The 25383-nt window shown below is 39.8% G+C and overlaps 1 protein-coding gene across 4 annotated transcripts in view; it reads left to right on the forward strand.

Annotated features, from left to right (window-relative positions):
• The first annotated feature begins 1079 nt into the window (after positions 1-1079).
• Positions 1080-25383, forward strand: part of GRIK1 (glutamate ionotropic receptor kainate type subunit 1) — a 230244-nt gene continuing 205940 nt past the window's right edge. For 2 of the 4 annotated variants that reach the window (XM_084617632.1, XM_084617634.1), the window contains exon 1: positions 1083-1768. In XM_084617632.1, coding sequence (XP_084473758.1) covers positions 1645-1768 — 124 coding nt within the window. In that variant the 5' untranslated portion in view covers positions 1083-1644. Of the gene's footprint in view, positions 1769-25383 lie in introns of all 4 variants that reach the window. The other 2 variants (XR_014709971.1, XM_084617633.1) reach the window with 2 other exon arrangements.

Genomic DNA, 25383 nt, shown 5'->3' on the forward strand with positions numbered 1-25383 from the left:
GTCTAGATGCAGTTTAATATAGAAATACCCCATGTTGGGTGCAGAACTTTTTGAGTTAGAAAATTGTCATCTATCATTTTTAGAAATCCCAGGAACATTTTAGTACTGGCTACATGAGATCTCCAGCATATGCCACTCAATTTGAAGTCCCCCTCATGCTAACACAGTTTTTTCTTCCTCAACATTATAGATAGGTGCTTAAGGAGCTGGTCATCCTGCTCCTAAATGTGATTTGGTGGTTTGTTGCAGACACCAACTAGTACTCCCAATAAAAGGTAGAAGGAGAGGGTTCAGAGCAGAGCTCTGAAGAAGAACCACAGAACCCATGACCTATCTCACCCCACCAGAAGCAGGAGAAGGCACGCTGGGTGACAGCCTATTTCTGCCTCTCTGGGAGCCTGGCACAGACTAGCCAGGCAAGGAAGCAGAAGGTACTCCCTACACAGTTACCCCATTGCCTATCACTCTTGGTGGAGCCAGGTGATCTAGGAGAACAGGAAGGGGGCTTGCCTCTGTATCCTCTGCCAAACTGGGCATGAGATCAGGTGCCAAGAAGGGGGCAGGAGGTGGCCCCCACTCTCTCTAGCTTCTTTGCAGAATTAGCAGCAGACTGGCAGTCAAGTTGAAGGAAAAGCAGCCAGAAGTGGGGACTGGGAGGTGGAGAGAGAACCCCCCATCCCACTCCCAAAAGCTCCTCTGTCAAGCTTGATAGGAGATAGCAGGGGTTGGCACTTAGCTTCAGTTGCTCCCAGAAATGTGTGCACAGCAAGGAGAACTGAAGTCTCATACTCCAAAAGACCCCTGCTGTGTCACACCCACTGATGTGCTGGGTTTGTGGGTCTTTCACACAGTAAGGGGGGGGGGAAGGAAAAACATTTAAAACAGAGCAGGACAAGATGGTCCAAAAAACCAGAGTATTTTGCAAGGCAGAATTCAGGGGCAGGTGGACACCAGAAAAGAGATTTTATTTCACTTTGGTCAAATTGACCAGTTTCAAGTTGACAGTGCTGCTTTAATCATATCCAGGAACAGCATCAGTGCCAGCCAATACGGAGATTAGATTTGCTTGTATCATCAGGATGCAAGCAAAGATTCAATCAGCTCTAGAGCAGCAGCATAAAGTACTTCTGTGTGTGTGAGAGCGAGGGATAGAGGTGGCTGAGATCCCAGTTAATCTGCTGGAGATCAGACTAGTGCTGGAACCTCTGCAACAACTCCCTTCTCCCCCTCTCTCCCTGCCCTTCCTTTCTTTTCTTTTCTACCTTTGTACTTGACTATAGGACGAATGAGCAAGACACACTAGCCATTTCGAGCGGCAACTTTCCACTGCCTGGAGCTCAACACAGAACAGAAGCATCGATTCATAATCTCTGGGAAGACCCTTTTGCAACGTGCAACTAACTGATGGAGGGGGAATGATGGGCTAAGAGAAAGAGACAGAGAGAGAGAAGTGTAACAGGACCCAAAAGAGCAGCAACAGCTATTCATGTCTAAATACCTCATAGGAAACATACACTTCTAACACTTTGCACAACAAACAAGAAACACAGAGAGAATGAGGTGGAAATATAGCCTAACTCGGAGCAGCTTGTGAGCGCAAGGAACTGGCAGAGGCTCAGCATGAATTAAAAAGGAGTGAAGAAGATGGAGAGCACCCTTCGCTGTGAGCCCCAGCTCTCTGCTATGGATACCAGCAGGGGACTCTTATTTCTCCTTCTCTACATTTTAATAGGCATCCCTCAGACTTTCCAGCAAGTGCTAAGGATCGGTAAGTGCCGATGGGGGGGGGGGGGGGAAGAAGAGGGTAAAGAAGGGCTCAGTGTTTCCCTCCCTCTGGTAACTCTTAGGGTGAGGGGTGGTGAGAAATGTGTATGCGGTTTATTGATTGTATCAATATTAACACACACACATTTGGATCGAACACACGGACTGTGTACAGTACATTCAAATGACAATATGGCCCTAACCCCCTTCAAATATTATGTATACAAGAAGCAGATCAATTTATTTTATAAACCCCATAAATCATATTTATTTATTTCTTATACACACTAATTGAAAGGGCTTCGGATTATCATGCTGTAACTTGAACTACTTAACAAGCATCATTCTTAGGTGACAGGGCACATACTGCTCGGAGCTGAAGGCTGGCTGCAGTGCACACACTGTGGCTTGTGCCCTGCCTTGCTGGTGCATTTGTTTGGAGTGCCCCAGGGTGCTTCTCACTCAGTCTCTCTCCTTCTACCTGTCTTTTGCCTTGGATCAGCACTTGCCAGCCTCTCCCTCCTTCCTGCCACAGCTGCCATCATACCAGGAGCTCTCAAATGCCAGTGAGGTGTCCCAGAAAGAGGGAGGGTGGCTGTGCCCAGAGTACTGAGGGTGGGGGGTTGCGATGAGTTTCACCGCTAAAAAGTTCCACTTAGAAAGTCTCAAAGCCAGTCAAGTTTGCTTTCAAATTCAGCTCCTGGTCAGAGGCTTTAATAGGCAGACTAGCATCCCTACACAGTGTTGTCTGTTAACCTTTGAACTGGCTTTTTCATTTATAAACCACTTGGAAGACAGGAACTCTAATGCTGTAGAATTAATTGAAGTCCTAAATGACTTAAACCAAAGTGGCTAAAGTGAGGCCCTGTGGGCTGGAAGTTGCCCCCCTCCCCCCACTGACAGCAAGTGAGATCTCTAGCCATGGGAACAAGAAGACAAAACCTACCAAACAACCGGGTAGAACGAACAGGCATCAGGGTGTTTAAAATGGTAAAATACACAATGACAGAGGATTTAATATGAACAAAAAACCAATCAAACACAACAGTTTTTAAGTCTAGTCATTCATTACAATGCCAAGGAGACAACAAAAAATGATTCAGTGACCTTAAAATGCATGCCAAAAAGTAAAGAGATTTTCTTGCTCAGAATCAAAGAGCTGAAAGCTAAAACATGCAGAATGTAAATGTTATGGGGTGTGTGTATGTGAGAAAGAGTGGGGTGGGGAAGGAGTGGGGGAGAAATCCTTATCTTCCTCTGCCCCCATGTAACCTTTGCTTGGCGTGAATACACCACAAGCACTGTACATACATGTAGCCCCAGAAAACAGGAATTTATTTTTAAATAGAAAACTCTGCACCATGGAAACAAGGCTTAGTTCACAGGAAGCTCCTCTTCCTACAGTGGGTTTCTTGTGTCACTCAAGTCAGACAGTGAATACAAAGTATCAAAAGAGTTAGGGACTGGCAGAAACTGTGGGGAAAAAATAAAGGTGGAATCCCCCACCTCCATTTCCTTGCACTCTCTCTCTTCTATTTGATTTATGTCTAGCATGAAGAGGGGGGAAGGTGTGTGGAACAAGGGACAGACACATTCACAAAGGAATATTCCTGCCATTAGTCAGCTGTCTGAGGGCTTGATCCTGCAAACACTTAACCTGCTTCATACTACTCACATGAGTAGTTACCTTAAAGTCAAGGGGACTATTCATACTCATATAGAGAAAAGGAGTTTAACTTTGATAAACTTGAATAAAACAAAAATGGCAAAATACACACACATGGGGTCCAATCTGGCCACATATGGGGTCCAATCTGGCAAAATACTGAGCAGTTCCTGCAAGGCAAACGGGAGTTGAGTGTAATGTCCAAAGAGTGTAACTCTTTGTATTCCATACGTACTCAGTTATTTTGTGCATAAACTGAAAGTGAAATGGACTATTTTTGCTGTATAAACACTAACCATTGTAATGCAATGAAGCTGTGTAATACTGGCATAACAAACTGCAGTGTGTGCAGAAAATATGTGTGCAGAATTTAGAAGAAATAACAATCATCACACTTACATATGCTGGTAAATTCAAGACATGGTTCTGCAGTTTTCAATGGGAAATGGGCCTGAATAAAGAGAGAAAGATATTTTAATGTGTTAAATTAATATGCTAAACAGCATCATTATGCTTCAGAAGTATATTAACTTTGGCCCTGATCCTGCATATGCTTAATTTACTTACTTTAAAATGAATAGCAATTGAAGTAAATAGGACTACTCACAAGCTTAAAGTTAAGCATATGCTCAAGTGCTTTGCTGGATAGGGCCACAGTGTTCAGCTCCTTGCAAGATCAAGCCATGTTTCCTATGCATTTGTACAACAGCCAGAACAATGGGATCCTAATCCTGACTGGGCCCTTTGAATGCTACCACCATATAAATAAACAACAAGTACTGTATACACTTAGTAAACTTTAAATCCCAGCAACAAGTACACATACAAATACACACAATAGGAGAAAAACTATTCTTATATTGTTTTTAAATGCAGATATTCAATTTTATACAAGTGTAAATTTTGATTAGTATAGTTAGTCTGCCTATACAGAAATGGCATAATAAATATTAATCCTTCACATCCATGTACCATAACAAGTTTCTCTGTAGAATGTATCACTTTTACAGGTGACAAATGGAAATGATGTGGATGACTCCTCAATTCCATTTTGAGATAAAATACTTTCTAACAGTGAAAAACATGCTATTAAGCCATCATACTTTCTGATTCATGTTCTAGTTAATGAAGGAAAGGAAGACAGTGGTATACCATGGTGCAGTATTTTGTATCTGAATGAATACATTGGTGGCTTAATTGCATTTTTCACTGCTGGAGTGCTTTTGGATTATTTGATTTTGTTGGCTTATATAACAAATTAGTGTACTTTACTGCTTACATTTAATTACTAGAGAAAGCAGCTCATGAAGGAACATGTGACATTTAGAAATTCTAGATATTTCTCACTATCTAGGTAATTATTGCTTTTCAAATGTTGCCTAACACTTTTAACAAGAAAAGACAAATAATGGATTTCAATACAACCAATAAAACTAAATAATTACATATAAATAATTTAATAATTAAATTTTGATTTATTCTCTCTCCATAAACAAGAGATTTTGAAATACAGTACTCCACTCAGTTTCAAACAATACAGCATTCAGATTCTAGTGCATTTCTGGGCTATTCCTGTCAGGTACATTTTTAAAAGCTTTTTCTTTTGTGCAAGTTCATACGTCAAAGTCCCAGGCAATAACATCTATATCTACACGCATACACTGAACTGCATTATATAAAGGTACAGTTAAATTTAATGAATCCAATACTTCTGGTTTAAAAGCAAAGGATTTCTACTTTTTCACTGTCAACCTAACCTTTGTACCCCATTCAGTCTATCCTATGCTACTTGTATAAAATAAATGAGCATGCCCAATGTAAAGCTCAAATGAGAAAAGGAAGAAATAACAAAATTAAAAAACAAGCATGCACTAAACTGTGTCGGAACAGCTCCCAAAACAGTGGAATCCAAGAGTGAAACAGAATTATTTGTTCATTACGAGTGGACTCACAGCTTTACCATTTCATAGCAATACTTAATTGATACCATTCATAAATCCAAGTTATAAGAATATCCTTTAATGCTATGTTGAACTCTCACATGACAAATTACAAAAATATATTAATTTAACTCATTTTCCTGATTAAAATTAAACAATGGCTGAGAAACTTCAAAAGTCACTAATATAGCAATGAAGTTTGTTAAAAAGGAAGTATGTCAAATTTTCAAAAAATACTTTTAAAATGTATACTTGTCTGAAACATGGAATTAATCTCTAAAATTAATACCTCTTCAGAAGTAAATGAATAATATTTTAGGTTTCATATGAAACATTTTAGGTGCTGAAACAGACAAATTGCAATTTTCATGTAACTTTTGTATGGACTATTGTAGTGGTATCGTAATTTCTGAAACATAGGGTCAAATCCCACAAATAACTTGTTCCCTAACTGGGCAAAACACCTATTGATTCAATGCATAAGAAGAACAGATTTTGTTCCATTCTATTTAACAGAGACAGACAGACAGACAGACAGAGAGATTTAATCTCGCATATACACACAAATCAACCGAATTTACGAAATACGTTTTAAATAAAAAGTTAAAATTTTCAATGTTGATTTGAAAACATCTTCCTTTTTTATATTTATTTTCTTACTTAGTGCCACAGATAAGGTCTTTCTAATGTGATATTACTGTACTGGCACCATGGAAGGAGTAAAGGAAACTTGGCAAAAGACTACTATCACAAATATGCCTTTTTTGTAATTTGCTTGATTAGAGGCTTTGCTTGTAACATCAATGAGATGAATATAACATTGATTATTCAATAGGACTGTGTCTTCCTGTGTATTTTGAAAGTCCCTATCATATTTTTGGGCACTGCTGCAACATAAATATTAAATCATATCTACCTCTCTGCTTTGAGATGGACTTTAGTAACAAAATTATGAAACTTGATAAAGTAGTATAAATTCGTAGGATTGTATTGTACATCTATACAGAAATCAGACATCAGTTTCTTTTTGGTCCTCAGAATCCAGATGCTCAACAGTTCAGTATTTAACCTTACCATAATTCCCTGTAATCTATTAACACACTTAACAGTAAACTCTTTGTAACAAATAATTTCTTAAAGATTATTGCTTGAAAACACAATGCTGAATTATATGGCAATGAAACCCAGGTCCCCCCCACTGAAATTGGTAGAGTTCCACAACATGTAAGTCAGTGAAACATTTGGTCTACAAGCTTTGAAGGGATACTGTTTGTTAAAAATACATTTAAAAGATAAATGAGAGACCATTAAGGAAATCTAACGTCTGAGGAACACAGTCCTGCAAACCTTTACTCACACAAATAAAAGCAATGAGGTCCCCTGAGGTTAATGCATGTGCTGACCTCAGTGAAAGCACTTGTAACGAGTAAAGGTTTGCATGATTGGGTCCAAATAATTAAAGCAGAAATATGTTAAAGCTCATTGGCCATTCACTTTTTGTTCTTTATTTATGTTGGACAATGAAAACAGACCAGCCAGTTTTACTCTGATTTCTAGACTTTCATTTTCTGGTTCTTATGTCTTAGAAGAATCTTGCAATATTGGGTTGCAGATGCTGCAGGGGAATATTTAAAAACCCTGTACCAGAGCCTTCGCTGATGTAAATCAGCATCTCTGTGTTGAAGTCAATGGAGCTATGCTGATTCAACCAGCTAAAGGTCTGACCCTAAGTATTTAATGTATGAAAACAAGGGAAATCTTTCATAATTCCAGTCATCGGGCACCCTTACTCAGACTGAATAGTACCTGGCAAAAATCAAGCCCTACATTTATTTTTGCCTTAGTTTTACATCAGTTACTTGGAAATACTGTATTTCTGGAATTCATTGCTAGGGTTGAGCAACGATGATCACTCAGCACACTAACTCTATATTTGTGTGAGGACTGATATCTCAATAAATATGCTGAATGACTGCGTACAGTTGCTAGAATTTCATTATGGCTGAAAATGTGTAAACATCAGCTTGACATTTGAAGAAAATGTAAAGAGGGGAAATTTGTGTCTTTGTTGTAGTAAGAATACACTTAGGCTTTAAATGTCTGCTCCAGCATAAAAGAAATTAGCCATAGAGTAAAGACACAGGATAGTTCTCAAATGGTCTATAGCACTGTGGCATTTAGGCATTTCTGAGCTGGTCAGATTATGCAACAGGCAGCCAACCACTTAGGACCCAATTAATAGCATAAGATTGATGATAAATTGCTCTTGTAACTGGAGCAGTTGTCAAAAAAGTCAGTGGAGAACAAGAAAGCGAAGATGCTGAGACTAGAACATGGCAATTAAATTACTAGAGGCTACAAATGAATTTGCCTAAATTACACCAAAACTAGAACTTTTCCAGCAGTGTAGAAATTAAGGGAAATAAAGTATGTAGAAGATATGAGATGAAGATACTGTTAATCAGACAGATATTGTACATAGGAACAGAGTTCTATCTGGAGACTTCTTACTATTACTTTCATTTAGCCTCACGTAGGTATCTTTTCCAACATTCAAAGAAACAATATGGGTAAACAATATGGAAATACCACCAAGGAATTCTATCAGGACCCTGAAAAAAATTTAACCCTTTCCTCTTCATTTCTGGCCACATTTCTAATGTGATTTTGTTCTAAACCATGTGATGATTTCAAACATATGTAGGTCCCAATCCTGCAACAAACTCCATGCAGACAGACCCATGCACTAGCATGGAGCCCCATTCAAGTGAGGTGGGCTTTAAACAGGTTTATGGGTCTACCAATGTGCATCAGCTTACAGACTTTAGAAAAGACCCAGGGTAAACACCCAGTCCCAGTGAAATCAATGGGAGTTTTGCCGGGACGGGGAGGCGTGTCAGGATTTCACCCTATATGCTTTGTTTAAACAAAATAATTATACCGAGTTGTGGCAGAGAGAAGATTTGCATCTCTAGTTCTTGCCAATTATTATCTGGAATGCACAGTGGTAAGGCTATTGCATAAGGAATAACTCATATGAATAAATGTTAAGTTTCTCTGAATAAGCCTTTTATGCTTACAGCCCTATTTATAGCCTTTTAATGTAGCCAATTTTTCCTACTTTCTGCATATATCTCATAACAAACTTACAGTTCCTAATTTCACATACTTAGAGGACATTTGCCTCATCATCAGTCCTTGCTGTTAACTGTAAGCTGCTCCATATGGCCCTGTCTTCAGTTAACGTTTTCTATTCACTCAGCGAGTACAACCCCAATATTTTTTTTTCATTACAAACTATTTTGTACATCCTGGTCAGTAATAAAGCTTAAATCTCCCCCCACCCCTCCAAGTATTTTAAACAACTGCCTCTAATCTTCTTTTCTCAGAAAGGCTTGATTTGACTGACTGGACCATAGATTGTACTGCAGTAAAAAAAAAAAAATCCTATCCAAGAACTGATTAGTTTTACTCCAGAGCTTTGGATCTGTGACCTGCAAGCCCAGTTTGTCCTAGTTTTCTGTTGACTTTAGGTTTTAGATTACAATAATGAGTTTATGATTTTGGGAGAGGTTTAAAATGGGAATGTTGCTATTACCACTCTCTGTGCTGAAGCCAATAAAACTTTACATTCAAAAACTTATTTTCAAAACTATATTATATGCTTTTATTGAATCAAGTCACAATTCAGAGTTAAAATCACACTGTTCCAATTGTGCACATTTGTCATCAGAATCCCAGGTGCCAGAGATTGAAAGGTTTCAGAGTTACAGCCGTGTTAGTCTGTATCCGCAAAAAGAACGGGAGTACTTGTGGCACCTTAGAGACTAACAAATTTATTTCAGCATAAGCTTTCGTGGGCTACAGCCCACGAAAGCTTATTCTCAAATAAATGTGTTAGAGATTGAAAAGCACTATTAGGATGTCTTGACGTCTTACCTGCCAACCAGTGCACAATTGCTCTCTACAGTATCTTTAAGGCACCTCCTACACCTAGATATTGAATTAGTGTGTCAAAACAGTGAGAAAACCTGAATCACTTATGTTCCACTGCAATACAGGCAGGTGAGTTAATAACAGAGTGAGAACCTTAATTCACAAAAGCTTATGCTCAAATAAATTCGTTAGTCTCTAAGGTGCCACAAGTACTCCTAACCTTAATTCTGAGTTTCCTTCCTTGTTTGGTTTACATCAGGATTTTAAAATTATTTGTACAAGTTATATGTTTTATGTCCCTTAGCGTTAAAATTACCCCCAAAATCAAAACAATAAGTATTAAACATTATCTTAACATTGTAACTGTGTCCAAATTCTGCTGTCAGATAGGCACAGGCAAATTCTATTTACTTCAAGGGGAGCAGCTGTGCATATGTCACAGTGCCTGGGTTCTGAAAATGGAAGTCGCAACCAACCTCTCCTTCTCACATTTATAAAAGTTTCAGTTAGATCCTGACTAGAGAGAGTGGCGGTCCCAAAATGGAACAGATTGAAAAACACTGGAGCAGAATTTGGCCCTAGTTGTATAGATGGGTATATGAGAATGTGCATAAAACTCACAATTCCACTGAAGTAAACCTAAATGGAAGCAAAACTCCACACATCCACCATGCTCAAGAAGCTGTTCTGATACAAATATTACTATTTATCTTAGGGGCTCTGTTCCTGCTCCCCTTCAAATCAGTGTCAAAACTCCCACTGACTGCAATGGTGCACTGTCAAGCCCTTAAAATCAGTGTGATTTTGCCAGCCTTCCATATACAATATACTATTTGGTTTTTGAAACCAAAAACATTTTTTTGTCCAGTTTTCCAATTTGTTTTTCTCCCCTTTTCTCCCATAAGACCCCTCCCCCCACCCCCGTGACACATTAGCTCAGCTATATTGGGTTCTTTTTCTGATAGCTTCTGCAGTGCGTGGTTATCTAGCAGTGACTTGGGGCATTTACAGTCTCTTCAGCTGATATTTCCTCACTTCATTAATGCTTACATATCTCATGTCTGAGCTTTGACCCTCACGATCAGGGATCAAGGCACACAGAGGCCAGGAAATAGTCTCATTGGGGACATCAAAGGGACAATCAGTATCACTGGTGTTAAACATTTGTAGACAGAGAAATCAGCCCAAATTCTTTGCCAGTTTACACCCAGTGCAGTTGTGTTGACTTCACACCAACAAAGGCTTCCAATAATGTGGGTTAGGAGAAGGTACTAGTAAGATCTCAGCCACTGCAAAGTGAATCAAAGAATACCAGGGATGGATGAGGGTAATTTGTCACTGCAGAGACAGGTTTGGATTTTTATTCAAAATAGCGACCCAGCATCTCCAATGAAAATATTAACAAAATGTTAACTACAGTGTAATTTGGTGTCACTGCTAAAGGCCTGCATATTGTACAACAGAAACATTAGGCAGTGAACAGCATAATATGAATCATGATAACCTTGGAAGAAGGTAGATTCTTTGAAATCCAGGTTTGGTATAACAGCACAAGGCTTTATAAGTAGATAGCCCTGCATACCTTATGCTCATAACTTGTAAGAAGTAGAAGTCCATGGAATATGGTGATTAAGGAAGAACTGTGATTAATAATAGTAATACCTAGCTCTCATGTAGCACTTTACAACAGTGCATCTCAAAGCATAGGCATCAACTCTGTGGGTGCTCTGTGGAGCTTTCACGGAAAAAAAAGTGGGTGCTCAGCACCCCCTGGCGGCCCCACCAGTCAGCTCTTCCCCCTCCACCCCAGCACCTCCTGCTCACCGGCAAGACCACCAGCTTCTCCCCCTCTCTCCCAGCACCTCCAGCCTGCCACAGATTAGCTGTTCAGCGGTGTGCAGGAGGCCTTGGAGGTAGGGGGCAGAGCAAGGGCAGGGCACAGTCAGGGGAGGGGGTGGAACAGGGTGGGAAGAGGCGAGGCAGGGGTGGGGCCTTGGGGGAAGGGGTTGACTGGGGGTGAGGTCTGGGGCAGAGCAGGGTTCAAGCACCCCTGGGGAAATGAGGAAGGTGGCACTATGTCTCAAAGCACTTTACAAGGGAAGTATCATTATCCCCATTTTAGAGATGGGGATACTGAGGTACAAAGCGGTAAAGTGACTTGCCCAAGGTCATTCAGCAGGCCAGTGACAGCTGGGAATAGAAGTCATGTCTCCAGGGTCTGAATCCAGTGCTCTATCCACTATGTCACAACTTTGACACTTTACTGAACTATTTATAACAGATGAATATTTGTACAGCTCCCTAAAACCTGTGAAAGCGCTAAGTGTTAATTATCATTGCTACAAAAGGTCAGACATATTATTTGTCTAATGAAACAATTTAAAGACAGAAATGTGAGCTTTTGTTTTAGAACCAAAATTACTCCCAGATCCTGGTGCTAAATTGGCTGAAGATCTGGATTACTAACAGTGGGCTCATTCCTCAGCCTCCAATGTTAACAGCACAAAAGCACTGAAAAAAACCCAACGCCTACCTTACAGTGGCAGTTGAGGATTCCCCCTAACACTAGGGAGCCTGGGGAGGTGCTGAGCCAATATACTTTCAAGTAAAAAAAAAACAAAAACAAAAAAACAAAAAAAAAGAACCAAAAGTAATTTTTTTAACGCCAACCACCCTCCACTACACTGAAAAGTCTTAAGGGCTTCAAGCCAAATCGGTCATTTCTATAAAAGTTATGAATGGAAATCTCAGATTTGATGGAACATGGAAAGTAGTTTACATGAAGTAATCACTTTATATTAGTGGAAGTGCAACTTAATCTGTATTTCTCTGAATGATCTCAAGACATTCCTCATTTGAGTATGTCATGCCAAAAAACTTCATAGTAGCAGGCCATAGGGAGCAGGCAAGGATGCTGCAGCAACCGTGTAACCTAGGTATAACTCTATTTGATGTTCATGTCCAATAGGAACGTATTTAAAAGATAGGTCAGCTTTTTTTTTTTTAAAGACTACAATACTATTCTCTAGATTGACAACCATGGTCAGGTTGACCCACGAGTGAAAACACATCATGAACAAATTTAGACATCTTACATGTACAGCAAGTTAGCACTTTCTTAAAAAAAAAAGTTTGAAGCAATAAACCACTGGGGAATTCTTCCCTGTAATCTGGAGGGGGGTGGGAGGCTGGAGGTATATAATTATATTGTATGAATAAAATAATTTTGCTTTTTTGCTGGTGAATACTAGCCTTCATTTTGGAAGACTTCAGATAAGCATAACAAATTATAAATAATAATAATCTTAGATAGCTGATTAGAACTCAGGTATAGAATATCTAACACTTGACACACAAAAGGAACACTAAATGACTAAATCACAACTGCACTATTTTCTCTTGCTATTGTATAGTACTCATAGTGTTTAAAAATCAGTGATCATGCTAAGCAGGCTTACTTTGTTCATACATTTCTATAACACCACATTATTTATTTTAATATTAAATTAAACCCCCAAACACAAGCCTACACTTTATATTACACAGACAAAACTACAGTAAAAGAATGTGCTCACTAAGGCAGAAATGTCCTATGGAGAAAGTAGTATGTGATCATGTCATTAAAGACTGTAACATAACGCATATGCACTAGAGGGCTGAATTAAGGTTGCAGATGCAAACTTAACTCTGGCACTTCCTAACTTTTGAGTGCTTGACTTTCCAAACTTAACATTATTTTAATGTAGGGGGTTTTATATGTAATTTTCTAGGTTTTTAAAAAAGCAAATTGAAAAAACCCAGAAATCCCATCATGGGGCATCATGTTGACACCTAGATGGATCATCAGCAAGGTTGGAATTGTTAGGTACACTGCATAGACCTTTGCCACTTGAGCTGTTAGCAATAGTAGATTGTCATCCCCTGTGTGGGCTAACCTAGGGGAAGGGAGAGATATTTTGCCAGTGGATTTCATAGATATTTGCTGACAGTAGAGGAATAATGAGACTCAGGAAACTTGGGTTCCATTAGAGGTTCTGAAGAGGAGTATCTCTAGTGGTCACAGACCCTTCTGCCTCCCTCCCACAGCTTGATCCCTTCTTCTGTCCTATCCCCTCAAGCCTATCCTTGTCTCAGTCCTGTCCCTTCCACACTCCTGGCTTCTCATCCCAGCTCCTCATCACTGATTTACTGGCCCAGTCTTACCCACCCACCCACTCTGCCAGCTCCTATTCCCAGTCTCCAGCCCAGGTCCAGTTCTTGTCCCTTCTGTATTTAGGCTGTTTCCTCTATCACATTGCCTGGACACCAACTGGGAGACCACTGAAAGCACAGAAGAAATAGTCTCCCTGCTCTCAATGCTACAGCAGGCAGGAGTAGCAGTTTCAGGGAACATCCTGCTCAGCTCCTTCAACACTGAGCTGGAGCATGCTCAGTGCGAATGGAATTGTGAGAGAATTTAGCTGCCAAACACTAACAAGTGAGCATATAGAAACTATGATTTTTGAAGGCTTATAACTTGGCTAAACTTGAGCAGATATTCAGAGAGACAGCAAAAGGAGCATCCTGGACGCAAAGGCCACCACCCTGCCTAAATACAAGCTTCTGCTCCAAAGCATGGAGGTGTTAGAGTTCCTTAACAAAACAGTTGCAAGAACTTCTTTTTCACCCCGAACATGGGAAAAACCTGATTCTTGGTAATGGCTGGACTGTTTTGGGTCAATCTTTAAAAAAAACAAAAACAAAAAAACCAAAACCATGCCCAAGCAGGGAAAATTTCAGTTTGACAAAGTTATGAGGAACTGAAAACAGGGATCTTGGAATGGGAAATGTTGGGCAACCTTACTTATAGGCAGCTCTACCTTTGCTAGTGCAAAGCATTTGCAGATCATATATGATCAGCCAGTATGGACTTTTTTTTGAGTGAGGCTATAAAAATTTGCATTTGTTTTTTTCTTGTACAAGTTCCAGCTGTTTGGCTGCTAATGGCCAAGAAGCAATGGAAGGAAAAGTAGAAGGTTTTTTTGTTTTAACTTATCTTCCATTTGGAAATACTTCAACGCTCATCTCTCTCAGGATGAAATTCACCTGGGGTGTGGAGAGCACATGTAATGCTCTCCAGGGCTGTTTAACCCCCTGCTACAGGAGTGATCAAATAAGCGTGAGAGGTTGTTGTGGGTTCCAGACTAGCCAGCATGGGGCGGGGAGGGGGGGAGGGAGCATTGGATTTATGACTATGCTGGAAGACTTGAAACAGGCTGGAGTAGCAACTGAAGAGGGGCTGAGTTTCAGTCCTCTGACTACCTATGAGTTGGGAAAGGTGGTGCTTAATTCCACCCCTTCCCTCCTCCTCACACATAATGCCCCATGTGAAGCCCAGTGACATTGGCTTTGAGCAGGAATGTGAATTACCCTCTTTGTACTCATCTGACTAAGGCCCTGGGCTGAGATTTTCCTAGGAGCCAAAGGGAGTTAGGAACCCAAATCCCAATATAATTCAATTAGAGTTGCACACCTAAATACCTCAGACTCATTTGCAAATCCCATGCTTGGCTCCTCTGCTCCACTCTCTCTTCTACTCTGAACATGGAGTTGTTCAGCTCAACCTACCTATGCTCACTGGCACCTGACTCAGGCAAGCCCACTTCCCAAAACTTCCCTTTAAAATGATGTCTTTCTTCTCATTATCTCTACTCCAACAACTGGTATACAAAAGCTTTTAATTCTTCCATAGTTGCTTTCTTTTTCCTGTGCCAAACAACCCAAAAAAACACATCAGTGGGGCAATGCAGCTAACATTAAATGTGAGCTGATGCCTTTCCAACCATAGCTATCTTTAAAGTGTCCATATCAAGTCCAAATTGTTTACTTATCTGCTACATACATATGTTAAGGGAAGTTAAGGTTCTGTTGCTCAAGGTGCATTTTAATATACAGAGAAGAACTGCTTCAGCTATTTCATATTACATCTTCTAGCTTTATCTGGTGCTGTGAATTATATAATTGTTCCATTGAACTGACTGAAGATTATATTTTTGAATACTAGCTCCTAAAGAATGCATATTGTTCACTTTGAAATGGACAATCTGTCCTGCACCAGAGTGGCTCATTGCATCCTTTGTTGCCCAAACATTTCTGCCTAATTTAAGGTGCTAGATTACTCATGTGGGGCCATGACTGGCTGCCATTAACCCATGCACTGTCATCAGTGAGAGCTCCAAACACAGAATGAATGTGTGACGTGCCCTAGCATCTATGTGCAGAAACAACTCCAATGAATGAATATCAGCACAGATCTCCTGTATACTGTATATTGAATTATTACTAAATTATGCTGTTCCTATATGCAAACATATATTAAAAATGATTGCCATGCCATTTAACAAGAGAAATGTTTGTGAGTTGCTATGCTGTACAAACATTACGCACACACACACACACACACACACAAATATACACTGGAGATCATTCCAAACACATATTAACAAGTGGCTGGAATTGGTTCTAATTCCCCATGCCTTGTTTACAAAAAGAGGCTCTGAAAAAAGGTGTGACTGAAGTACAAACTCCGTGCAAGAAAATTCTGATGCAAGCTTCACTATGGTCTCGCTTCTGCAAGACCATTATTGAAGCCAAACCTAGCACACTTCAGGTTGTGTGTCAATTAACCTGGCCTCAGGTGCCTTTTTTAGCACTATCTGGGAGGGAAATACCAACTCCTTTGTCTGTGGCCAAATGCTGAAGCCCATTCCCTCCACTTTTGACTCACTCAGGCTCTTTGAGCATGATGTTCAGGTTTGTTCTTTTCAAAGCACCCCCACAGCAAGTACCCCAGTGTATTTGTTTCCATCTCTTGTCCCAGAAGTCTAAATGTGTCATTCACTGCAAATAGCAGCACTGCATTTATCTAAAGGAACGAATTTAGCCTTTCCCCCTGGTTTATGAACTGTCTGCAAAAAGATTATGGATTACTACACGTATTGCTTGTTTGAAATTATAAAATGGATATTTTATGTGGATACATTTTAGCCAGGGCCAGATTTAGGACAATTTGAGATCCAAGGCATGCCACAACACATGCCCCTCCCTTCATGGATACACACTTATGCCATGGCCCCACACCCACACGGAGTGGCAGCAGAACCCCCCTTCTCTCTCGAATAGGCAGGAGAAGTGGCCCTTTCTCACCCCCAGTGGCAGCAGAGCTCCCTTCTCTTAGGAGACGCATGGGGAGCAGCAGGAGTCTCCCCTTTACCCCCAAGAGATAGGAGTGGGTGCCAGCCACCCGCCCACCCCTGCCAGTACACCCTGGTTGCTGGAGGAAGTGTCTGCTCAGATTGGTGGGCTGAGCCCACTGCACTCTTCTACTGCCACACACAGAGTCCTTTGCTGGAGTGGTGTTGGTGGGCCCCTAAAAGCAGGGCATTGTGGCATTGGTACCCGACTGAGATGCATGGGGCATTTCACATCTCTCAGAGCTATTGCTCCAGACGCTACAGACTCAGCCAGGCATCATTGCATCAGTTATACTCAGGTCACATTTTCAATGTTTTCTTCCCCAACATGAGGGCTAGAAACGTACTTAAAAACAACAATTGAGAATCTGCTAGAATCACATGATTCCAGGAGCTGGGGCCGCAACTTTAATCCAACCCTGATTTCCAGCACATGGCCCTCCTCCTCACTAAAAGTCCACACAGGGGCAATGAAAGGAGTCAGCCAGATGAGCAGTTATGCAGGGATGTCCACATCCTCCTTCATGCCATGGCATTGGGCTTACATAGGCCAGCATGGAAGGTCGCAGTGCAGATTGGCGGGGGACAGGCCAGAGGAAGGACCAGGAAGCTGTAATTGCATGGAGCCAGGCAACCTGCCAGAGGGGCAGTGGCTGCTATTCAGACCCAGAGATACCCTGGTCATAAGTCTGGACTGGTGAACTTCACCTACTCAACTTCTCTGCACTCCACCTCCATAAAGTAGGGATATTGAAGGCCTGATTCTCCTTTCACTTACCCCGGTGTAAATCAGAAATAACTCCACTGAAGCCAACAACGTTTCACCTGTGTAAAACTGCTGTAAACAACAGGAGAAGCAGGCCCTCAGGCTTTTATCTAGGAGTTATTAACTCAAGTATTCAAAATTCACCATTTGAAATTCAAGCTGTGCTGACAACACATAGGGAACAGAAGCATAGCAAGTGACCAGGTGAGGTGAGTGCAACTCTTTGAATAATGTTTCTTGTCTGAATACTTGTGATGTGAATTTGAAACTGGCTTTTGAAAATCTGGCCACTTAATTGGGGGTCTAACTGGGAGCTGAGCTCTTTTGAAAATCTGACCCATCGTAACTAAGGCACTCGGAAACAATACAATTGTTTAGGTAGCTCAAAAGCAACATTTCTAAAATTGGTTTCAGAGTAGCAGCCGTGTTAGTCTGTATCCGCAAAAAGAAAAGGAGGGCTTGTGGCACCTTAGAGACTAACAAATTTATTTGAGCATCAGCTTTCGTGAGCTAAAGCTGACTTCATTGGAAGTATTTCATCAAAATACTTTTTGTCACATGTGCTATGTACAGAATACATGATGGAATGGTATGGCATTCAGGTTTTACTGGTGTCTCCTTGGGATGGCCTGCATGGCTCACCCACAATGATAAAACCTTTATACCCCTCCATCAGATTCTCTATCTATACCTGCAGTCACTCACATTCCAAGATATTTGCAAGAATATCCCTTTTAAAAGGGTTGAAATTAGCATGAAATAAGATGAAAAAGGAAACATGAATTTGTTAATAATAAGATCACTGAACCACTGCATGCATTATGCCCTGTAGCTGTGTTCTTTAAATGGGAATGTTCCGTGTATTACTTAATTAAAAAAGATTACCTCTTTAGTACTGTTCAGGGCGTTTCATAGAATTTTTTATATAGGCAGAAATGAATCCAGTTTTTCTTATTTCATTGAGACTCCTTTCACAGGGAGATAAATATGGGGAGAGAACAAAAGGAAAATTGTTCTTTATATTTTAAAGTATTTAATATGACAACCACCTATTTGAGGTCATTTATATGCCTAATTTAGTGCTAAAAGTCAATAATCAAAGTTGTTCTTATGCACTGTAAAACATGCATACCTTATTTTTGAGCAGCTAGATTTTGTGCCCAACCTTTCTCCCATTGTTGTCAATGGTCCCACTGATGCCAATCTTGCTCAGGTTTTTCTGTTGCAGACTCAACAAGAGTAAAATATAACTACAATTAATTAATTATTTAAAACAGCCCATGGAAACACTGATTTTGTGTCATCAATCCTACCCCCACCATGGTTACAAAAACGTGATCTAAACAACGAGTAAGAAAACAATCAGGTAAATATTCTTTCCTTTAAAAATTACATTGGGATATCTAATTTTTAGGGATTTCTATGACAATTGTGAGGAGCTCTTTCTCTCTCCTCTGGTTTTAAATTGCTGTTGTAAAGGTTGGAGTTTTTTAGGTGGAATATTGAGCTGATGCATGGTTCATGTGCTACCATATATTTGCAGAGCAAAAAGGAGGATTTCTTCTAGTCAGAGCAGTGGCATTCTCCAGAGGAATATTTATTTTGGGCTAATGTTTTTACAGAAAATTTCAATCCATTTTGTGGCCAAAGAGGCCCTAGGGTTGCTACAAAGTTGAAGACAGACTCTTCTATAGTACCAGAAGATCATAGTAATGATCCCTAATGACTAGACACACCAAATTCTGTTATCATTAAGGCCTTACTTAATTCATGATATTGTAGAAACTGCGGATCCCACAATGTTAGGCTTCCACCGCAATTTTGACAGTGGGAGCCCTGCCGTGCACGGGGCTGACAGTGGAAGCCCCAACCACCCCTGGCAGCTGTCAGTGCAACCCCCCACTGTCAGCACTGGGCTCCTGCTGTCAGCCTTGGGCAACCACCAGCAGGACCCCATCAGCTTTTCCAAATTACCACAAATAATAAAGGTCCATTATTACTTTTCCATGATTTTCCACATCTTGTCTGCAACTCAGCCACAATTATTTGACAATCATCCCACGATTCAAGTAGGGCTTTAGTTATCATGTATTGGCCAAACCCTGCAGGCCCTATTCATTGACATCACTGGAGATATATATGGGATGAATTTGGCCTCTTGGTTTTGCTAATGCTAGAATTTCTTGCTTTTGTGGTTTTGAGATAGATATTTACAACGAGAGTACTGTTTTTATTGCAATCCATAAAGAATGCACTCATGATGACTGATGACATTTCATGTTGAAATACCATATGTATTTAAAATATTATCTGTTCATTGTAAATTTGACCCATAATTGTAAGAGCACGGAAGAAAGTCTAATGAAAAGTGCTCATGCAAAGTTGCTGCTTTTTTATATCGTGGCATCTCAGTTGAGCTAGGCCATATTGTAAAATTACTGAGCAACAAAATTTCATTTAAAAATATCCAACATGTTTTTAAGATGCCAAACTGTAAAATATCCATAGCCACAACTGTCTATTTCTGTTCTGCACTCTTGGACGTTAAAAAGAGCCAAAATGTAAAAAAGATGACTGTCAGTCTTGCATGCCATGAAGCTCCCTAAAAACAGAGGCTTATATTTGACTCATTGACAGGTTTTAAGTGCAGAAATGCTGGCAAGCACCTCCATACTACATCATATCTAAAATCACTTTTGTCATTTTGGGCATGGGCTAGCTTGGAGAGAAGCAGGCTCACCGCCCTGGAAAGATTTAGAACCCGATTCTGCTCCACTGCAATCAAATGGAAATTTGTCATTGACTTCATTGGAAGCACGTTCAGACCAATAAAGAGCATACAGCTACTTAAAGCACATTACATCCTTTACTACCTACAGCATTCAAAACCAAATCAAACCTCCCCAACTTATAAACAATGCAATAATAAAATAAGGTGCAGTTCTTATGTTCGTTATCAGTAATTTAAGAGAGCACTACCAGTCAGTCACAGTTTGGGCATATCCATCATTAGCAGAGAGTATGGCAAGATATCTTCTGAGCCCTGTTAAAAAAAAGGAAATAGAAACATCACGTACTTTACTCTTGCCCTTTAACCTTTACCATGCATCCCCAGTAAGGTAGTTCTGGCACTAGACTTCACTAGCTATTCACAGCATGTATAACTGCAGGAATCATTCTTTGAAATGAGGTCTTCAATCATTTGTGTAAGGTCTCACAGTAAGGGAGTACAGAACCAGAAGTTTTGATTCTCCATCTTTCTCTTTAACTAATAGACCATGTTCCCTCTGGAAAAGTCATGCCAAAGCTTTTCTAATGCTGTCAAAGTGGGCACGTACATATTGCCTCACATATCAGAACACTTGCAGTGGTGAACACCCATCTCTGAAAATCAGTCCCTTAAGCCTCTCCGTGGCCACATCCTCGATCTATAAATAAGGGGGAATTTTGAATCATCTCACAGCCATGTTGTGAAAATGAATTAACCACTGTAAAGTGCTTTGGCATCTTTGGATAATAAGGGCTATAAGAACAGAAAAGGCCAGATCCTCCGCTGGTGTAAATCTGGCACAGCGCTGTTAACTTTAATGGAACGATACAGATTTACACCAGCGGAGGACCTGGCCAGTGTATTATTCTGACTGAAGACAACAGCCAGTTAATTTAATACCATTCATCCAAATTATTAAAGACCATTAAAATTCTAGATTTGTTAGCTGGAGGAAATTAATGAGGAAAGCCTCCTCCTAGCTCCCGCTTTCTCAGGCTTCTGATTTTCTACAAATAAAATGGGCTTGCTAGGTTTTTTTTTTTTTTAAAAAAAACAAGCTATATGCATAAAACACTGCCATAAATTCCCTGGTTTATAATAAGAACAGATGCTGACAGATTCAAATCACTTCAGCTACTGATGCTGCTGCAAACAGACTTTAATAATAAAAAGGATAGGATTTCTCCCTCCACCCACAAGTTCTAGAAATAGCATTATTGTATACTTATGTACGCATTACTAATGCTATCATTCAAAATAGTGGCACAGGCCGGTAATGATATAGGAAGAATATCCTGTTAGGAAAGATCTTCTTTCCCCCACTTTTGTGGGGCTTAGCACTGACCCTTAGATTCAGCAAGGGAATACCTTAAATTAAGTTAAATATAATACAGTTAAATGTCATTTTAAATTCTTCTTATCCTGTTGTGACTGGCATAAACCTATGACATTTTCAATAGGATGATTCATGAAAGATATAAAAGAATCAATAGGGATAAAAATAGGGAACACAATAACACTATCTTATCATAACTTTGCTTTTATTATATTAAACAACTTGAAAAGGAGATAGTGTTTAAACATATTCTGTCATGATACTTTTAAATTGTAAAATGAAAATCAGACAAAAGGAACCCAAATAAGGTAAGCTTTTGGGATACCATACTACCTTCTACCAGTACACAGAACTCCTGCTGCCATGAATGGATGCAGAGAGCCCATAGTTTGCCAAATATATATGACCCCAGATTTCTGTGGGACTGAACTGCCAGCTTCTGTGCAGGTGTAGGAGAATTGTGTGCCAGCTTTTTATCAGATTTGTGGCATTTATATTGTGTGCCTGCTAAATCCACTGTTCATTGGAGAGATACAGACAGCCTGAAAACTTTCTACTCTTTGAATTGAAAGCCAAAGAGGAGGTCATTCTTTGCAAGGACATGTATATTAAAAGGTTGAAATTATCTACTGTGGCCACAACTAAGATCTCTTGTTGGCTCCCAGTGCTGTGGAGCCTGATTATACAGGACTTAGGATACTGCATGTTTGAACATGTAATGGGATAGGAGTTCAGTCCATCACTGCCCTACCTGATATGGGGAAGGGACTGCAGTGGAGGAAGTATCCTCAGCACCAATTCTGGAGTAAGCACCTCTGGCTGACATACTGGAGTGGCATTGATGGGCTACGGCACGAAGCACTCTCTGCCCTGCTGAAATGGGAGTGTGTGTGAAATATGGGGACTTTGAGAATGGTATATATTGGAGGAGGTGGAGAAAGTATAAGAGAAAAACATTAGAGGGAGCTGTAGAAGAAGAAGAATGGAAGTAAAGCGATGGAGACGTTCAAATATATTTCTCCATCTTAATGATGACTTTTTAAAAACATAAGTGGATTGTTGATCTTTAAATACAGACAGCTACTGTGAGCCAGATCATGAGCTAATGTAAATCAGCACAGCTTCTCTGACTTCAGTAGAACCACTCTGACTTACTCCAGCAGAGATCTGGTCCCTTATGTTTTGTTTTATCCAATATGGAAAACCTACAAAATTAATTGAACTGCTAGATCCCTTTTTCTGGATAAACTGATCCTGAATTTATTCTGAGAGATACTGGAATTTACTGTAAAAAAAAAAATCAAGAGCAAAGGTGCAAAGAGAGAAAAGGTAAATGAAAAAAGGGACTTGAGAATTTTAGTTTATGAAGGTCAATGTGTCTGAAGTGACAATATGTCTGTCGGTCCACAAGCTGGCTTACATCAGAGGTAGACAAAATGCCAGGTTCTCCCCAATGCTCAATGAAGATGTGCAATCAAAATTGAACTGTAGCTGCCCTCACAGTACAGCACTGGCTTTCTGGAGAGATTGGATCTGAAGAGATATATGTTCCTTGTGGGGCAAGAGAGGATTAAGACTTCATGCTAGTTCTCTTCTAGTCATATTGCTAGCGCCATCAATATCTTTCTGCCTGTCTAGCCTAGGAGAGAATACAATCTGGACACAGGCAAATGTCAACGGAAAAAGCTTTGATACCAATTTCTGGAATGTTAGGTCCATTGCTGTAACAGTTTTTGCTCCATTTTACAAGCAAACATTTTAAGATTTCAAGCAGCACAGGAAATTTTGAAGCAAAATGGTATATTATTATAAAAATAGTGTAATCTGTATCTTGCACTCCTATTTCAAAATGTACCATATTGCTGATAATAAGCAAAGCCCAAAAATCAAAGAGGCCCATTTTCACCCCACTAAAAGAGATTCCTTTGAATATTCCACATTTATCTTCATAAACATCTAGCTTTTGAATCTAAAAAAAGAATGGAAGGAAAAACAGAAAGAATTGTAAGGGAGACTCTGTGATCCATTATAAGGCTTGGAAGGATTGATTTTTACCCATAAATGTTGGTAAACATTGATTTCACTGTACACACATGAACTGGTGAAAAATATTTCCATTAATAATACTCAAAATTTACAGATAGGCAAAGTAAAGAAAATGCTGCTTGAGAACTTAAGAGTTTTATTTACGGATATTTACTTTGTGTATTTTGAGACACAGATGTTGACAATTTGTGCTTTAATGGTTACAAAGCTTTCGCTTTTTGAAATCGACATCTACTGTCATTGAATAATTATTGTCTGACTTGCTCTGCTGTCTGCATAATTTTGTGAAACTGTGAAAATTTAACTAGATAAAAATAGAAAAAAATGCTTATAAAGAAACATTATCCATTGAAATTATAAAAAATAAAAATTGAATTTTGCCAAGTCTATCTACTGTTTAAAGCAGGAGACTGGGAGTCAACACGTGTGTGTATTTTTCTCAGCACTGCTCTGACTCTGTGAACTTAAAGTCAGTCATCTAGAAAATGGGTATAGCAATGCTTACCCACCTTACCAGTGTTGTAAGGCTTAATGAAGTAATATTTGCAAAGTGCTTTGATCTTGTTAGATTGATCAGTGCTATACATTATGTAGTTGTTAGCTCTGATGCTGTATAATTGCAAAGCATTATCACTGAAGGTTCCTTATACCTTTTTGTCTTTTTTGAGGGAAAGGGTATAGCGGGGGGCTCCCATCCTCAGAGTCTCAAGAATTCCTGCCCTTGTCCATTTCACATTTACTTGCCTCCCTCTCACTCTTGAAACTCTCCTTGTCACAATGTTCATCCTTTTGGGCTGGATGTTGTACCTGAAGCAAGCAGCCTTGCCCTATAAAGCTGATCACTGTGAGATGATTCAGTGACAAAGGTTCTGCTACAGGAGCTCTTTGCTACACTCTTCCCATCCCCTGTCATTGTGCTCACATGCACTGGTACACAAAGAGGATAAAGAGAGAGAAATGGGATAAAAGAGTAAAAATGTAATGCCCCACCCCCATCTAGATAAGAGTGAAGTGGCAGGTTGATGTTAATCTGTGAACTGTATTTATGCATGTTTTCTGTACAAGCTGAAGTACTTTTCACTACGCGACATGTTTAACTGCTTACAGAATTCATTGTGAAAACTGTAATTTAAGTCAAAAATATATTTCCCACACCTTGGCATATTAATGCATGCCCTAAGCCATGTACAGGTTTTGGACTGTGAACTCAAACTGCAGGTCACGCTAGCATGTTGACAAAGTAATTGAAACAACATTTCATAACAGAGTGTATTAGCAGCTAATAGGGGGTTTATCATTGATCTTTCACTATGGTTTGCTTTTGATTTTAGTTAAGACTGTAAGATGGACAATAGTTCTGACAGGAAAAAAAAAGACCAAGTGAAAGAAAGGCAGCAGGTTTCCTGTTTATAAGTTTAAAATTTCAAATAACTGGCAGTGATATAACAAATGACAGCTCTGACTGCTACTGACAGTCTGTTACTTTTGCAGTCACCTTCTAGAGCTTTATTATTTAGCACCAGATAGCACAGTTGGCCCCAATGGAAAAGACAGGTTGCTTCGGATGACAGGATCTTTACAATGGGCAATCACGATGGCCATTAGTGTTTATCCAGTGCAATAAGTGTATAAATCACAGGAAATGGCTTTCCTTTGGAGTCAGGATCTATTGTTTTATTCCTTCCCAGGAGCAAGTATTTATCCACCAAATCATCAGAGTGCCAGACAAGCTTTATGCCTAGTCCAGTGAGCCGTTACGTCTCACTGCTGAATCTCTGCAGACCACAGATAATATTTGTATTCCACACAGAGAATTGATCATCAAATGAGATACAACAGTTTGTGTGTTTAAAAAATAATTCTTCCGTACTGTCTATGAGCTGGTGGTTAGGATTATGACTGATCATTTATCAATGGGTATGAATTG

This window comes from Lepidochelys olivacea (genome assembly GCF_965140295.1).
Source record: "Lepidochelys olivacea isolate rLepOli2 genome assembly, chromosome: 1".
Classification (NCBI taxonomy): domain Eukaryota; kingdom Metazoa; phylum Chordata; order Testudines; family Cheloniidae; genus Lepidochelys; species Lepidochelys olivacea.